Source organism: Camelus ferus, chromosome 10 (assembly GCF_009834535.1).
Source record: "Camelus ferus isolate YT-003-E chromosome 10, BCGSAC_Cfer_1.0, whole genome shotgun sequence".
Classification (NCBI taxonomy): domain Eukaryota; kingdom Metazoa; phylum Chordata; class Mammalia; order Artiodactyla; family Camelidae; genus Camelus; species Camelus ferus.
The window spans coordinates 45,894,076-45,912,238 of NC_045705.1; the positions used below are offsets into that span (position 1 = coordinate 45,894,076).

An 18,163-nucleotide genomic window follows, 5' to 3' on the forward strand; every position below is an offset into this window, starting at 1 on the left:
AGGTTAGTGAGGGGGGCCTCCGGGGAGGGACTAGTTTGCTTTACTTTGTAGGTGCATCCAGCACAGGCTGGTAACTGCCTGGAAATGGGAGAGGAAAGATACCATTACTGGCTCTGACCCCTGGGAAGTGGGTAGAGCAGATGCTGCCCTTACTCTGTGGGTGAGGAAACTGAAGTTCAAAGAGAAAGCAAACTCAAGGTTACACAGTGCACGGCAGACCAGGGACTTGAATCTGGCTCTCAGAGCCCTCCTGCTTCTCCTTGCTAGCCTTGGGCACCAGCAGCTTCCTCTCTGAACAATTCTGATCAGCATGTGGCCCTGCACCCTGGTTGTGGCTGTCGTTAAGTGGTAGTTGGGTCTGACAGAGACCTTGTAGCACTCTCTAGACTCATAGTCTGAGTCATTGTCTTATGAGAAAAAGCAGCAAGGAAAGGACTAGCCTCAGTGAGGACTGGGACAGAGACGTTAACTCATGATTGTTGTAAACCCTAGTGCTTGCTGGAGTTGGAGGTCTGATGGACGGAGGCTTGAATGTGGAGTGAAACCTGCGTTGGAATTTCTGCTCTGTAACCTGTACTTCATATGACTTTGGGTCAGTCAGATCCACTCCAAGCCTTAGTTTTCTCATATACAAAATGGGAGTAATAATATCAGCTTTACCTTGCCCACGGGGGTTACTGAAAGATGCAAATAAGCTGTACAAGGGCTTTGGTAAACTCTAAAGTGCTGTACAAAAGTGTTATTATTGGGTTTATATGCTTGTGAGCCATTCTATGCATCAGACACAGATTTTGTTTCTAGTATGAATCAGAGATGCTCTTCTGTCTTAATCACTTGAGATCTTAGGAGCTACACAGAACTGTCCTGGATCTTGTGGTAAATACTTAGGATCAGAACCATTGAAAATATTGGAGGCCAAGTGCTTGGTAATCCATAGCCCATTTCCATGCAGGTCAGGGAGCGTGAATTCCTGCCGAGGTAGCCATCAGCATCAACAGCAAGGATGTTTCTGGCGCGCTTTCTCTCAGCAGCAAAGGAAATTCATCAGCACTGATTTAAAGTCCCAGTGACCTCATGTGTCACCTCCACGCTCTGCAGCATTACGACTGCCCCCTGGCCGTGCCCAGGGTCACCCTGGAGCTGACCAGCTGTCTTTTGTTGCATATGACCTTGAAAACTGGGCTGTCCCAGGGCGAAAGTAAATCATGCAGGGGTTTAGAGTGAAAACAAAAGCCAATGAGGGTTCAAAGGAGGCTGCAGTGGTTTGATGAGAGAAATGCAAGTTCTGTGAAGGCTGAGTGAGCTGTGAGAGAATTGATTGGCCAGGGGATTAAAACTACCTCCACCTCTACCCCTGTTCCTTTAGCCTAGTCCCCTGTTATCTGTTGCCTAATTACAGTGACCACCTCTTTGTTGAGAACTCTTTGTCTCTAGTTTGGGTTCATTCCAGCTGCCCCCACCCAGCTGCCAAAATGATATACAAAATGTAAATCTGATCATGTTGCGCTTTTACTTTTAAATAAGATTTTTAGAAAATACAGCAAACATTCAGTTCCCACAATAAATACTTATTGGAATCACACTAGAGGAGGAGACTTAGCTGAACCTTCAGGATATAGTAGAGAAGAAGACCCAACCTCTGCCCTCAAGAGGTAGGAGAAACACACAATCCCTAATTTCCACAGCCGGTGTGCAAAGAACAGGGTTATTAGAGCATGAGTTCTAGGATTGTTGTTGGCCTTGTTCACCACTGTGTCCGCATCACCTTGATTAGTGCCCAGCACACAGTAGGTGTTCAGCAAATAACTGTTATAGGTATGGCTGTATGCCTTACTTTTTAATGGATAAGGTCCAAAATCTCTGGCTTGTCCTAAGAAACTCTTCTTGATCCTGCTCTGTCAGAATATCCAGCCGTACCTTCTACCAGTCTCTCCCTTGCATCTTGAAATTCCTGTTGAGGTAGCCATCAGCATTAACAGCAAGGATTCGTCTGGGCCAAACCAAAGAAATCATCATATTTTTGATACTTCTGGGTCTTTGCACAAGCTGGTTCTTCTGCTTCCCTTTGCCCTTGGCTGCTGGGACAGCTACTACGTCTTCCAAAGGATAACAAGGATGATGCCTTATATTCGTCTCAGTTTTCCTGCCATCCAGCCTGACAAACCTGCCTCTTCTTTCTCAGTTTTTCTTTGCTATCATTACCCACCTTCCTTGACTCTATTGAACTGCTGTCTCTGAAGCCCTTTTCCCGCCTTTCCTACACATCTCTTGTCCCAGAGACCTCTTGAGATTCTAGATCTGGGGATTTGTTGGGCTGCTGGAGGTCTGGCTCCTTGGCTGTGATGGACCCTGGTTTTCCTTTTGTTTTACTTCAACACCTCCTCCCTCCCACATTGGCCCTTCCAGGCAGCTGGACCTCTCTGCTAGTTCCACTTGCTTAAGAACCCTACTGTGAGCAGGGTCTGCATTTTTCCAGGGACCAGACTCATCATCTTAGACCCCCTAGATACCAAGGGGGAACCTTGTTCTGAATGGCTGATTCCCCAGTAGAGTGCCAAATGCTTGATTCCAAGGGTTCCTGCTGCTTGGAGCTTTCTGCTTGGAGGCCTTCTTTGTATTTGGAACTGGCCTAACTCAAGCCTGTCCCTGCCAGGCCCCTGTGGGTACTCTATATTGGAGGGCTGCCTTAGGAACCGGCTCTGTAGTCACCCCTCTTCCCCAAAGGTTAATCCCATCCGGTTCCTGCCTCTTCTTGGCCTGCAATGTCCTGAGACACTGAGGCTTTGCCTGGTAGGCCCCCTATGAGGTAGATAAAGGGAAAACATCGCTCTTGTCATGTCCAAAGAAGCAAACCAGGCCGTTCTTTTGGGATGCAGCCTTCAGAACCCCAAGACGCCAGGCCATTTGCTAGCAGGACCACCAAATCATGACTAGTAGGAAGAAGTTAGTCTTTGTGTGATTCTGTAATTCCCTTCTGTGATAAAGTGTTTCTCTGTGGGAACACTGTCAGTGGTGGTGGCCACCTCCTGCACCTGTAGATTGCTGTTTGGAAGGGAGCTCTTTTTTCCTGGATGCCTAATGTCATCCAAGATGGGGGAGACTGGCTGTGGGTAGCAGAAGTGGAAAGAGTCAGAAATGTCTTTGCGAAAAAGAGCAGCTGCTGTGACAATTAATCGTGAAGTGTCTGGCTTTTCAGAGGGGCCAGAAGTAAGGAGAAAGGAAAGCAGGAGGCAGAGTGGGAGCCACTCACAGGTGCTGGGAGGCTGCGTGTAGCTGCCATGAGGACCTTGCATGTGCCATTCAGGAGACCTGGCTGGCTGGGGACGGTTGCTCCTGGCTGCTGAACAAAATACATGTCTCTGTAGCCAGCACTCCCAGGATAGCATGAGGAAAGGTCCTCACTCCAGAAAGATAATTTAGTCATTCTTGAGTATCTTCTCTGTAGTTTTATTTCCATATGATCCCTTTTGGGTCAGATTTTTTTTTTTTTAATTAATAGACTGCAGCATGCACATCATTTAAGAATAAAGCCTGCATGAAGGGATAACAAACAGGAGAAGGACTTGGGAGAATCAAGAGACTTTCTATTGTGGCTTATTTTTGGACAGACTGCTTTACTTCTCTGAGCTTCAGATTTTGCCTCTGTCAGATATAATACTACTTACTAGGCCTGCCTCTCCAAGTTGTTGTCAAAATGATGTTATGAATGTGAATGCATTTTATAACTAGGAAGCAATAAATAAATGTAAGTTATGCTGGTTGATTTCTTTGTCATATCCAACCTTCTGTGGGTTTCCAGGAAACTTCCCTTTCTTGTAGCTCTTTGGAAATTGTTGTCAGTTATCATAGAACTGGAGTTTGATATGAATCACTTCCATGATTCTCGTGTTCCTCTTTTTCCATCATTATCTGTTGAACACCAGGGGTGCATTCGAGCTGTGGACTTGGAATGTGACAACAGGGAGGACACAGAGTCCTGCAGCTTTCTAAATGGGATGTGATCGATGGTATAAATCTCCGACAGGTAAGAACTGAGGACTTGGGAGCAGAGAGATCTAGAGGCAGTGTCAGGAAAAAGTGTTGTTGGCCAGGTTTTTTGAGTCTTTGGGAGAGCTCTTTTTAGATGAAATTTGAAGGCTGGGGTAGACTGAGTTTGGTGGGTGAGAAGATCAAGCCCCTTTAGGATCCTTAAGGATCTATGGGAAGAGGCTGGTTCCTTCTGAGGTGATTAACCTGGAGCTGGTGTTGGCAGGCTTGGGTGTGAGCATAGAGGTTGGCAATTAAGAAAGACTTGATGGGGAGCAGTAGGATTTTTAAGCAGTAAAAATAATGATAGCTCCTATTTGTGAAACATTGTGTACCTTACATCATGCTAAGCACTGTACAAACATCACCTTTAATTCTCACCAGTTTCCCATGGAGCAGTGTACTGTTTTACCCTCATTTTGGGGAAGTGACTTGTCTGAGGACACAGGTAGGAAGTAGCAGAGCTAACACTCTGGTGTTGTGGACTAAAGGACATTCAGGTGACTGTATAGTGGTTGTCCAGGCTGGAGGGCAAAGAGGTCACTGAGAATGGTGCTCACCCCACCTCCACCCTGAAACTTTCAGGCGGTGCCAAAAGAGTTAGAGCCTATGACAGCTCTTTCTTACCTCTTTGGTGTCTGGGCGCAGACCAAGGCAGGTGAGCAGAGCCACTGAGCGGCTCTCCTTCCCCAGAAGCTGCCACTTTAAAGCTGGGACAGTGAGGTGTGCCTTTGGAGAGCTGAGAAAAGATATTTTAATTTCTCATGGTCCTTTCTTGGGCTTCTGTTTCCATTCATAGTGGCAGCAAGAATGAGTTTCAGAGTATCTCAACACTGGCCCCTTTACCTGCAAATCCAGATTGTACCACTTTACAAGGCTCAGATAAGAACCTACCCAGTTGAGTCTGTTTTGGACAACTCCAGCTGCCATTTCAAATACAAACTACTTGAAGATAGGTACCATGTCTTGGTTGCGGCTGCGTCTTTAGTACGTGGCACAGTGCCTATCAGAAGGCAGGTGGCTGGGATCTGTTATGGAATCGAATGGAAACCTCTCCTCACTTAGAGTCTGAGTCACCTGTTACTATTTGATTTTATTCTGACATCTGATCACCTCGTGAGTGGTGGTCTTCCGAAGGAGGGTATATGGTGCTGCAGAGTGGGCACTGTGTTTCAGGATTTTGGGAGAATCTCATACTCTGATGGGTAGAGGGCAAGGGGCTAGGTCACACAGCGGCACTTGGAGAAGCCTCCAGGATTTGAGCTCCACCTACTTGGAAGCAGACTGGGAGAAGTCTGCTGTGGGATAGCTGTTAGTTGCTTAACAGAGCTGTGACGTTATTTGTTCTGGAGGGCGAGGAATGGAAACAGAACGCTGACTCTTCCAGTTGTCTCAACTTGAGGGTCATAGACATATACGCATCTTTCTCAGTCTGCAGTGCTCCATTCCTCAGATGCCTATTTAAGGAGAAGAGCACAGAGGCAAGAAAATGGTACATTTCCCTTTGCACCCCTCAAGGTGAAATTTCTGCTACCGCGCGGGGACTTGTGGGAGCAGTTCTGTAGTTACTGCTGTACAATGCATTTATCATTCTGCTCCCCTGGCACATTTTGCCAAGCTGCATAATTTCCCCATTCCTTCCTAAACTCACCAGCTCGGTGATGATGATGATGCATCTGGTGGCCAAATCCTCCCTGATCAGTTTGTGGTGCAGTGGAAAGAGCAGTATCTTAGCTAATAATGACAGCAGGTAGCATCCAGCAAATCCCAGTGGGGTACCAGTTTCTCTGCTAAGCATTTTCTGGAGATCATCTGTTTAATCCTTGTGACAGCCCTGCAGGGTTGGGATTATTATTCTTTAGTTTGCAGATGAGGAGAGTGAGGCTCAAGGGTGGTCACTTGTCCAAGGCCGCACAGCTAGTAAGTGACAGAGCTGTGATTAAAATCCAGATCCCACTGCAGAGCATATGCTGTGAAATACCAGGATTCCATTTTGATCTTGAATATTAATTCTCTATGGGACCTGGGGCTGGAGACTGCTTCCTGGGCTTCACCTTCCTCATCTGTGTAATGACAAGCAGTTCCAAGGGTTCTTGCAAAGCTTTAAGGCCACTACCCTTCTGGTTTGGTTAGAACTCTTCCCTATCTGGATTTCTTTTTAGCTTTGAGATTTTTTTTGTTCGTTTTGTTTTATAGTGGTGGGCTAGCTGCTAGGTATTAATTTCACAGTAACAACATTAATATCAGGCAATTAAGAGTATATACTGTAAAATAGTATGGGTCAGTACTGTCTAGTTGAACTATATTTGATGATGGAAATGGTCTGTATCAGTCCAATGTAGTAGCTAATAACCACATCTGGCTACTGAATGCTTGAAATGTGGCTAGTGTGACAGAGGAATTGAATTTAAAATTTTATTTTAATTAATTCAAATTTAAATACTCACATGTGGCTAGTAGCTACTGTATTGGACAGTGCAGATATAGGTTGAGTAATAATATAAAACCAAATAGAGTATAGTTTCTTCCATTCCCATCTCATCTTTAATTTGTCTCCTGTATTCCAACTAAGGCTTCTGATTTCCATGTTGATTTTTCCAGAGGTCTAATACATGAAATATGAGTACATGAATATTATGCTTTCAACTTGCAGCACACTCAAGCATACTGCATTGCATCATTTTTCCCTGCCTATGAGGGATATACAAAAGATGGATAGTATTATGTGCATTTTTCAGATAAGGAAACTGAGGCACAGAGAATTAAATATGCTACTAGGAGCTAAGTAAATTTTTGCATGAATAAGTGGTTTACCTGAAGGCATTTTTGGAGCAGTGGAACCAGGATTGGAAACCTAGGTCTTCTGATTCTCAGCCAGAGTTTCCTTTAGTTTTCTCATCGCTGGTGTGCCAAGCACAGAGATAATTCTTTGTATGCTCATTAGAGATAATTCTTTCAATGTTAGGTGAGGGACTTTTTCTTTTCATTTTATACCTGTCTGTACTATTTGACTTTTAACTCTATATAGGCATCATCTTAATTATAATAATAAAATAGATATTTGGAAAAATTATATGAAGTGCTATGAGGCTGCATTTTGGAGCTGTTCCTATTTTATAAATGTGAGAACTACCGTGCTAGTCAAACAGAAAGGCAGGTTTCTCATGTGGCACCTGTGGTCAGAAGAGGATTGGATCCCATCTTGATTCCATTTCTGGTCATGATGAAGTAGTACTTTTGGACCAACCTCCACAGAAAACAACTGTAAACTCAGATACAATGTAAAAAATAACCACCTGAAGGAAGTGGAGAGTGACCAAAAGAAGGTGCATTCTTCACAAGTGTTAAGGTCCTGAAAATCAAGGAAAGACTGAGGAACGATTCCAAATTGAAGGATTCTAAAGAGATGTGGCAACTAAATGAAATGGACAATTGTGAACTAGATCCTTTTGTTGTAAAGGACAGTAGTGGAACAATTGCTGAAACCTAAATGAAGTCTGAAGTTGTGTTGGTACTTACATACCAGTGTTAATTTTTTTTTTTTTTTTTTAGGGTTGATGGTTGAATTTTTGTTATTAGGGGAGTGCTGATGGTTTGGGTGACAAATACACTAACATGTTTTGGAGTGGTAGGGCAACAGTCTGGTAACTGGCTCAGAGATAGTTCAGGAAAAACTTGGAGAAAGAGAAGGGAATATAGAGCAAAGATGGCAACATGTTAATATTTGGGTAATATGAACGAAGGGTAAACCATTCTTTATATAGTATCGTTAACTTTTCTCTGTTTGAATTTATTTCAAAATAAGAAGATTTTAGGGGGAGAGTATAGCTCAGTGGTAGAACACATGCTTAGCATGCATGAGGTCCTGGGTTCAAATCCCCAGTACTTCCATTTAAAAAATATACAAGAAGATTTTAAAACTTCATACTAAATTTCATCAAAAGCTTTTTCTGCATCTATTGAGATTACCTTATGATTTTTCTTTTTCAGTTTTTTAATATGGTATATCATATTGATTTGCAGATATTGAACCATCCTTCCAACCCTGGAATAAGCCCCACTTGATCATGATGTATGATCCTTTAAATGTATTGTTGAATTCATTTTGCTAATGGTTTGTTGATGATTTTGCATCTATGTTCATAAGTGATATTCTGTAATTTTCTTTATTTGTGGTGTCTTTGTCTGGTTTTGTTATTAGGTTGATGATGGCCTTGTAAAATGAGTTTGGAAGTCTCTTCCTCTGCAGTTTTTTGGAATGGTTTGAGAAGATAGGTGTTAACACTTCTTTAAATGTTTGGTAAAATTCACATGTGAAGCTGTCTGGCTCTGAACTTTTGTTTTTGGGGAGTTTTTTTTTTTTTAAATTACTGATTCAATTTCATTACTGGTAATTGGTCTCTTCATATTTTTTATTTCTTCTTGATTCAGTCTTGGGAGATTGTACGTTTCTAAGAATTTGTCCATTTCTTTTAGGTTGTCCATTTTCTTGGCTGAACAATATTGAAAATTTGTGAGATGCAGCTAAAGCAGTGCTTTGAGGGAAATTTATATCTTTAAGTGTATATATTAGAGAAGAAGAAAGAACTAGATTCCGTGACTTAAGGTTCCACCTTTAGAATCTGGAAAAAGAAAAGTAAACCCAAAATAAGTAGAAAAAAGAAAATTAAAAATGTAGGGCCCTTAAAAGAAAAATACATAAAAAAAAATGTAGGGCAAAAATTAATGAAATAGGAAACAGATGAAAATAGAGAAAAATAATAAAGCCAAAACAGTTCTTTAAAAAATCAGTAAAAATGATAAAGCCCTAGCTGGAGTGATCAAGAAAAAAGAAAAAGATCACAAAATACCAATATCAGGAATGAAAGCAGGTATGTCACTATGGATTCTGCAGATATGAAAGGATACTAAAGAAATATTATGATATATGTTTTATAGCCTGTATTTATACCAATAAACTCAGTAACTTAGATAAAAAGGATGAATTCTTTGAAAAAATACAAACTTCTCAAAACTGGCACAAGATGAAATAGAAAATATGAATATCTATATATCTACTAAAGAAATCAATTCATTATAAACAACTTCCCCACAAAGAACCTTCTAGGCCTAGATAGTTTAACTGGTAGATTTTATCAAATATTTAAGGGAAAAAAGCCCAATTTTTACACAAGCTGTTTTAGGAAATAGAAGAGGAGGAAGGAACACTTCCCAACTCATTTTATGAAGTAAGTATAGTTCTGATACCAAAAACCCAACCGACATTACAAAAAAAGGAAATTATAGACTAGCATCCCTCGTAAACATAGACGCAAAAGTCTTTAACAAAATCAAGTTGGCAATATATATAAGTTGGATAATTCATCATGACCAAGCTGTGTTATCCCAGAAATGAAACTTACTTTAACATTTGAAAAACAATAAAGGTAATTCACCATATTAACAAAATAAAGGAGGGAAACCATATAATATTTCAGCAGGTGAAGACAAAGCATTGGCAAAATCACAATGAGATTTCACCTCACATCTGTTAGGGTGGTTTCTATCAATAAGGGAAGAGATAACAAGTGTCTACAAGGATGTGGAGAAAAGGGAGCCCTTGCATACACTGTTGGTGGAAATGTAAATTGGTATGGACCTTATGGAAAACAGTATGGAATGTTCTCAAAAAATTAAAATTTAAAATATAACTGCCCTGTGATCTAGCAATCCTACTTCTGAGTATACATCCGAAAGAAATGAAACAGCATCTTAAAGAGATATCTGCACTTCCATGTTCATGGCAGGATTGTTCACAATGACTAAGATATGAAAACAAGCTAAATGTCTGTTGATGGATGACTGCATAAAACAAATATGATACACACACACACACACACACAGTGGAATGTTATGCATCCTTAAAAAAGAAGGAAATCCTACCATTTGTGACAACATGGATGAACCTGGAGGACGTTATGCTAAGTGAAAAACAGCCAGACACAAAAAGACAAATACTGCATGATCTCACTTATATGTGGAATCTAAAAAAGTTGAACTGATAAAAACAGAGAGTAGAATGGTGGTTGCCCAGTGGTAGAAATGAGGAGATGTTGGTCAAAGGGTTCAGTTATGTGGGATGAATAAGTTCTGGAGATTAATGTATAATATGGTAAATACAGTTAATAATACTGTATGCGTATACTTGTAGTTTGCTAAGAGAGTAGTAGATCTTAAGTGTTTTTAATACACACAGATAGTAACTGTGTGAAGTGATGAGTGTGCTGATTAGCTTTATTGTTAATCATTTTATAGTGTATACACATATTAAATCACATTGCACATCTTAAATACATACAATTTGTATTTGTCAATTATACCTCAGTAAAGTTGGAAAAAAGTTTAACATCCATTTATGATAAAAACTCTAATTTTGGCAAATTAGAAATGGAAGAGAACTTCTACAATCTAATAAAGGGCTTTTATAAAAAGCAAATATAATTAATGATGAAAAATTGAAAGTGTTCCTTCTAAGATCAGAATAAGGCAAGTGTGTCCTCTCATCATTTTTATTCATCATTATACTGGAAGGAGGTTCTAGTGAGTTCCATAAAGTAAGAAAAAGCAGTAATTGGCTTAAAAATGAGAAAGGGATAAGTAAACCTCTTTTTATTCACAGATGACATGATTGTTGACATAGAAAATCTTAAAGAATCTATAAAATAACTTTAGGTAGAACCAAGAAGTGAGTTTAACAGAGTACAGAGTAAACAGAAATCGATTATTCTTTTTATGTAGCAACAACAAAAAATTAGAATATCTTAAAAATTTCTTTTATAGTTACATTACAAAATGTAATAAAGTATTTCTGTATAAACTTAACAAAAAAAATCTGAAAGACTTGTACATAAGAACTATAAACCAGTGCTGTGAGAAGTTAAGGACCTAAAATGGAAAGATAAATCACATTTATGTATTGGAAGACTCAATGTTGTCATATAGTTGTCAGAGTTGATTTATAGATTTAAAGTAATCCCAATTAAAATTCCAAGAGGCTTTGCTTGGGGTAGATATTGACAAGCTGATTCTAACATTTATATGGAAACATAAAGGACCTTTGCCCAAAGAAATCTTGAAAAAGAAGAATAAAGTTGGAGGATTCACATTACCTAACTTGAAAATTTGCTGTAAAACTATAGTATGTCAACAAGAAAAATAAAAATAACTTGATTTAAAAATGAACAAAAAGACTTGAGTAGACATTTCTTCAAAGATGATATACAAATGGCCAATAGAATACAAAAAGATGCTCAACATCACTAATCATCAGGGAAATGCAAATCAAAACCACAATAAGAAACTCCATCTACCATTAGGATGGCTACTATTAAAAAAAATGAAAAAGAAAAAGAAAATAAGTGTTGGCCAAGATGTGGAGAAATTGGAACCCTTATGCACTGTTGGTGGAAGTGTAAAATGGTGCAGTTTCTATGGAAAACATTATAGTGGTTCCTCAAAATATTAAACATAAAACTCCCCTATGATCCAGCAGTTCTACTTCTGGGTATGTATTCAAAAGAACTGAAAGTTGGATCTTGAAGAGTATTCATAATGGCATTATTTACAATGGCCAAAAGGTGGAAGCAACTCAAGTTTCCATCACCAGATGAGTAGATGAACAAAACGTGGTATATGCATACAGTGGAACTATTCTGAGCCTGAGGAAGGAAATTCTGACACTTGTTATAAAAAGGATGAATGTTGAGGACATTATGCTAAGTGAAGTAAGCTAGTCAAAAAAGGCAAGTAGTGTATAATTCTACTTATACGAGGTATCTAGAGTAGTTAGAATCACAGACATAAAGTAGAATCTTCATAGTGGCCCCAAACTGGGACCAGTCCAAGTACCCATCAGTAGGGGAAGGGATAAAGAAGTGCAGATCATACAATTCAAAAGGAGTGAAGTGATACTTCTAACAACATGGGTAAAATCTCAAAAACATTCTGTGTGAAAGAAGCCTTATGCAAAGGACTATATCCTGTGTGATTCTATACATATGAACTTCTAAGAGACAAAAAACTAAAATCAATATTACTAAATTAGATACATATTAGCATCTCTGTGTTACAGATGGGGAGACTAAAACTCAGAGAAGCTGAGCAACTGGCCCAAGGCTGCACAGCAGGTCAGTGGCAGAGCTGGGCCTGCCACCCAGACTCCTAGTGCACTATCTTTTCCACTATTCCAGGAGGCCTTGTCAGCATTCTGGGATATTAGTACACCGAGAGGAGTGCTGAGGGTAGAAGGTGGCTTGGGGTTCCTCTGATTCCTCTTTTTGGTCTGAAAAGTGGTCTTCCGAATTCACTGTGGAGCCTACTAGAATGGACTCGATTGAATTTCTAGACCCTGTTCAGCTTTCCTCTTCTTTGCTGTAGACTGGAAGAGGGAAAGAGCAGCTGGCTGGAGAGCGTACTGTGTTATTAGGAAGGTTTTTCTGAGGCTTTCCTCTGTAGTTAACACCTTTAATTAAGAATAAAATAAACAAACAAACTGTATTCTTTCTCCTTTCCAAATGTTGCTGAGAATCTTTGTGATGTTGTTCTCAGTTGTGTGCCCTGATGATGTCTGAACATGAAGGGCACATTGAGAAAGGGGCTGAGAACACCATTACCAAGAGGTTTCCTCCAGGGGCATGATCAAGTCTAGAATAGAACAGCCATCTGCTGCCAGATGGACAGGGTTCCACTGAGCTAGAAATGGGACCCAGAGGCTGGTCTTTTCTGTGTGTTTGCACTTTTGGAATACCCCTGTGTCTTTGCTCCCTGCTGGCTCATTGACTCCCCCTCCCCCGCCCCCGGCTGCCTCAGCCCTCAGGAGTCCTGCTGCCTGTGATGCTGGGCTCACTCGGTTGATCTAGAGGAAGCCAGCAGCACACTGTATTCACGCAGTGAGGTGGCACCTCTGCTCCTCTGCTCCTCTGAAATGGCCAAATTAATTCACCGTTGTTAGCAGCCCTCCCTGCTGAGAAGACTCTTGGAGTTCAGAGTGTCCAGTGCAAGAGGTGGGGCCAAGGTGGATTCTTCTGGCCCTACTCAAATGCTCTTGCCTGATACTTCATTGTTACTTCATTACCTTGGAAGCCGACAGGCGAGGGAGGGAGGGAGGTGGAGACAGGTCAGTGGGTGGATAAAAATCAGAGTACTGAAGTCCCCCGTCCTTTTTAAGTTAGAAAGAAAAAACTCGTGTTTCCTGCCTTGTCATCTGACATGTTTACTATGAAAATATGCTTTTCCACTCTTCTTTCCTCTTCCTTAATCTTCCTTTTTTCTTTCTTTGTGTCCTGCCACTCTCTCTTCCTCCCAGCCCTCCCCCACCGCCTTCTACTCTTATATCAGTTGTTTTCTGAGAATATGAAAATATGGAATGGAGGGGCAACACAGCACACCACCAAACTCCTGCCCCTTCCCCAGGTAGTACAGTCACCATCTTAAAGAGGGTGTGACCTTCCATTATTCAGAGTTTATCACATGTGTTATAGTCCCACATAGTTCACTGACAGGATCAAGGCTACAGCCAAACTAAGGAGGACCAAGAAACCAAGGCAGAAATGGATTATCTTCCCCTAACACTCATTCCATCAATTCCATCTCCTCTGACAGCCACAAGTATCCCTGCTCTTTCTGGGGAGCTGTATGGATGGTTGTAGCTTTGTTTATGCATCTCCTTAGCATTAAGATGCTATTTCTTTCTCTTTTTTTTTAATTGAAGTATAGTCAGTTATAATGTGTCAATTTCTGGTGTACAGCATAATGCCCCAGTCATATGTATATAAAATATATTCATTTTCATATTCTTTTTATTAAAGGTTATTTCAAGATACTGAATAGAGTTCCCTGTGCTATACAGAAGAAATCTGGTTTTTGTGTGTTTTTATATATAGTAGTTAATATTTGCAAATTTGGAACTCCCAAATTTATCCCTTCTCACCCTCTTTTCCCTGGTAACCATAAGATTGTTTCCTATGTCTATGAGTCTGTTTCTGTTTTGTAGATGAGTTCATTAGTGTCTTTTTTCTTTTTTTAGATTCCACATATGAGTGATATCCTGTGGTGTTTTTCTTTCTCTTTCTGGCTTACTTTGCTTAGAATGACAATCTCCAGGTCCATCCATGTTGCTGCAAATGGCATTATTTTATTCTTGTTTATGGCTGAGTAGTATTCCCTTCTATAAATATACCACAACTTCTTTATCCAGTCGTCTCTCATTGATCAAGATGCAGTTTCTTTAACCTGGTTCTCTATCAACCATCCTGCAGAAGCAGGGCCTCGTCTTTCTCTCATGCCCCTTCCTAGCATGTCCTGTCATTTCCTGTTGCACTGTCATCACTTCTTGAGTCCCAAGTATGAACTTGTTATTTCGCCATGTTTTAGTGACTGGCAACTTAAAATAATAACTAAAGTCTCCTGCGATCCTGAGCAAAGAAACCCACAGAAGATGAGAGAGTCTGGAGCACCTCCTGATATCAAAGGATCTAGAGTCCCTGCAGAGTCAGGGATTCTGTGATGTTACACACTGAACTGGAAATCATGATGCCCTAACTTACCCCTCTGTAACCTGGTATTCTAGACAGTGCTTGCTGTGTGGACTTCAACAAATCACCATCCTTCTTTGAGTCTTAGTTCTCTCATCTATCACAAGCTTTGGTGACTGCAGGGGCATCAGTGAAAGTGAAGCTGCTTATTCTGTATTGTGACCAAGCCATGCAACCACTCAAGTATATTGTTTTTAAAAACTCCTGGTGGACCAAACAAATGGTGGGACAAATGAAAAATGTCTGAGGGTTGTATTTCACACTCTCACTTGTCCTTTCCTCCATGGCATGCCTGGGACCACAGCTGCAGAGCAAAGCCCTAGGACCAGTTTAGGTCCTCAGGGAAGTTACCAAGGGTTTTCTTCAGAGGAAAATGTCCATATATAGCTGTGGATTTGGTGTGTCAATGGGAGGAGGCAAGTTCAGGATCTTCTTACATCGCCATCTTCCTGTTTAACTCTTTTACAGCAACCAGTTTTAACACTCTGCTTGCTATACTGATTTTCTTTGTATGCTACTAAAAAAGTAGAATCCTACTACTACTAGGAGGGAAATTTCAGATAGACTTACCATTAGATTATTTCTTCGTCTGAGTAGTGAGCCTGAATCAGTGAGGATTAGCACATACACACACATTCTTATCAGGTACAAGAAGACCTAATGACAACAGTCTTTGAGGAAATTCACCAGTTGCAACTTCTGACCTCCCACCCTGGTGCCTCCATCCCCCTTCTTCACTTTATTGTTTTCTAATATACCATATAATGTACTCATTTGATGTGTTTATCATCCGTGTTCCTCTACTAAATTCAAAGTGCCGTGAGGGCAGGATTTTTTTGGGGGGGGGTCCCTTTTAACTGTTCAATGCTTAACTCAGTGCCTGACATGTAGTAGCATTTGTAAATGTTTATTGTAGGAATAAATGAATAGTCCTGAATTAGAAATAGGATCTTTGAGTTGGGGATGGAGACCTGGAATCTAATTCTAGTTCTCGGTTGCCCGTATGAGCTTGGGCAAGTCTTTCTTCTTTTTGGGTGTCTTTTTAGCATCTGTGAAATAAAAGCACAGCTCTAAAATTTCATAATTCTATGCATTGTTAATTTTCAAATGCTTAGTAGCATTAGAACAATTTTTTGTTATATTTTCAAGTAAAATTTTATACAGAATCTCAATATCTAAAACAGTTAAAAATGGAACTATTCTGAATGAATTAGGCATAGATGTAGAAATGTGGGAAGAATGAAGCCTTACAACTTGGCTACCTGATGGCAGGCCTGCTCTTTATAGGAAGCTCCTGAGATATGTCTTAAGAAACACAAGGTCTCTCTAGAACATATTTTGAAAACCCTTCTCTAGATTAAATGAGAAATGGAAGTAGTCATATCTCTGAGTAAAATTCTGTTTGTCCTCAGATACAGATTTGAAAGAAATGTTGAATAATGAAGAAAAGATGTGGCATTAAGTGGTGGAATTATAGATGGAGTTTTCTTTCTACAGATAATTTTATTTATTGCTATAGAAAAATAAAATTGGGATAAAATTTTTTGGTTATGTGATTATATTAGAAACTCATTTGGTTGAGATTACTTAATACATCTTGATCTCTAGTTTCTTTTTCTTCCAGGGCTATAAATTTTATGTAGCCTCAGGCCTAGAGATCTGTTTGTTTTGTAATTGCCAGAGGATTAAAGGTCTTTGTGAAGTTTTTATATTAGGATTCCCCCTGGCTCATGGCCCCACCACTAGTCCCATCACATTGAAGTGGACCATTGTTGTAGTTAATAGTAGAGCTAATGTCTAAGCCGTGGGTTTTACCTGAAGGAGAGCTATCAGATATATGGGTTCAACAGTACAGTGAATTAAAGATAAATGACACAGGGAAACTCTTTTCTCCTGTAACTGGATTGAACTCTGTCTGGGCACCAGCTGGAAAGCAAGCTAAGCTAATATTTGTCTAGCTCTGTGATCTGAATTGTTTGAAGGATGGTTTGGCTTGTTTGAATTTGAGTATCCACTAATCATCAAGAGAGTCTGAAAGCTCTTGTTTTGTTGAGTACATATTTACCATGTATTATATTACCTTTTATTAATATGGCAGCTCAAGAAACATTCAGAGTAAATTGTCTATAGACTCATTTGGTTGGTATTCCTTCCTGGATAATAGCAGTGATGTGTATACCCAGTTGATACCTTTCATTTTAGGATCTCAACACTTAAAAAAAAATCCTAGTGTTTTTTATTATTCAGTTTATTCTAAAAAAAATCTTTTGAATCTTGTTAATTCTATGAGCATTTTGAAACTGTATGTCTCAGAGAAGTATAAGCATAGAGGTACCACCTTAGTAGAAACTTTCTTGCGGCTGTCATCATAGGAAAAGCAGAGCTTCTAATTGATTGCCCCAACTGAATGGTCCCATCTGTTGCTGTGGTAACTCTAACATCATATTTGAGATTATTCAAACTCAATTTTTCCAAAGACACTTATTTTGATGATCCAAAATCTGAGTATCTAACAACACTGAGAACTGTTTTCCAGTTTTCCTACCTGCCTACCTTGGTATTTATGATCCTTAAAGCAGCATATTTTTCTTTACCTAATTTAAAAATCTTTTTAAAAGTAGCTTGTTCTTCAGTGAGGATTTGTTTGCTTGTTCGGTTTGAATTTAGGAAAATCTCAGTACTATCTCATAGTAAACAACTCCATGTTTTCTCATCTGCTCATCACAACAATTTGGTGAATTATGGCAAGGATTATTGTTTCATTTAATATACGAGGAACTTGAAGCCCAGAGAGATGAAGTGACTTTCCCCAAGGTGACAGCTAGCAGAAGCTGAGCAAATGCTAGATCCCAGGCCCCTTGACTCCCAGTTTAGCGCTCTTTTTAATACAGGTCCAACTCAATGCATATCATTTTTCTTCTTCAGTCTGCCATTTGGATATCACAAAGTGACATTAATCTATCAATAGAGATTAAAATGAGAGAAAATCAATGGGAACCAGTAGTGAATTGGAAAACGTTATTAAATTTACAACCCCCCCAAGCCCAGAGAGTTGTTTAAGCTTCCATTTAAAATGAAAGATGTTAGAAATAAACTATCTTTAGATGGATTTATGATGAACCATGTTATGTCTTTTCCTTTGTGACCTGTAGGACCTCAGAGCATTTCTACAGGAAATTTGCAGTTACAGTACAGCTGACTTTTCATTATTATTGTCTTCCTTAGTATTTAACATTTTGTGATGTGCTGGAAGAAAATTGCATTTGGATCATAAAATTAGACCTAACTTGACATTGAGTTTTATTCCAGGAAAATAGATATTTTAAAATCAAATGTACTATCTTAGAATTTAGTTACAGTAAAATATTAATGTATATCAGTATAGCCTTTATCATCTCGGGTGCTTTTTATTACATGGCTGCTCCCACATTTAAAAATATTATGATACTCCTTAATTAAGGTCACCAACTGAATTAACATGCATAAAAGCAATCCATTGCTCATTATGCCTTCCTTGCCCCCAGCCACCCAACTTGAAGTTGCTCTGCATCACCATTCCCACCGCA

The 18,163-nt window shown here is 39.7% G+C and overlaps 1 protein-coding gene across 11 annotated transcripts in view; it reads left to right on the top strand.

The window, feature by feature from the left end:
• SERGEF (secretion regulating guanine nucleotide exchange factor) overlaps nt 1-18,163 on the top strand; it is a 200,504-nt gene that overhangs the window by 55,966 nt on the left and 126,375 nt on the right. Inside the window, exon 10 of one of the 11 annotated variants that reach the window (XM_032488914.1) lies at nt 3,924-4,024. The exons of the other annotated variants lie outside the window; for them this stretch is intronic. Within the exon in view, the coding sequence (XP_032344805.1) occupies nt 3,924-4,001 (78 nt within the window). The 3' untranslated portion in view covers nt 4,002-4,024. The remainder of the gene's footprint in view (nt 1-3,923; nt 4,025-18,163) is intronic. 11 annotated transcript variants of the gene reach the window in all.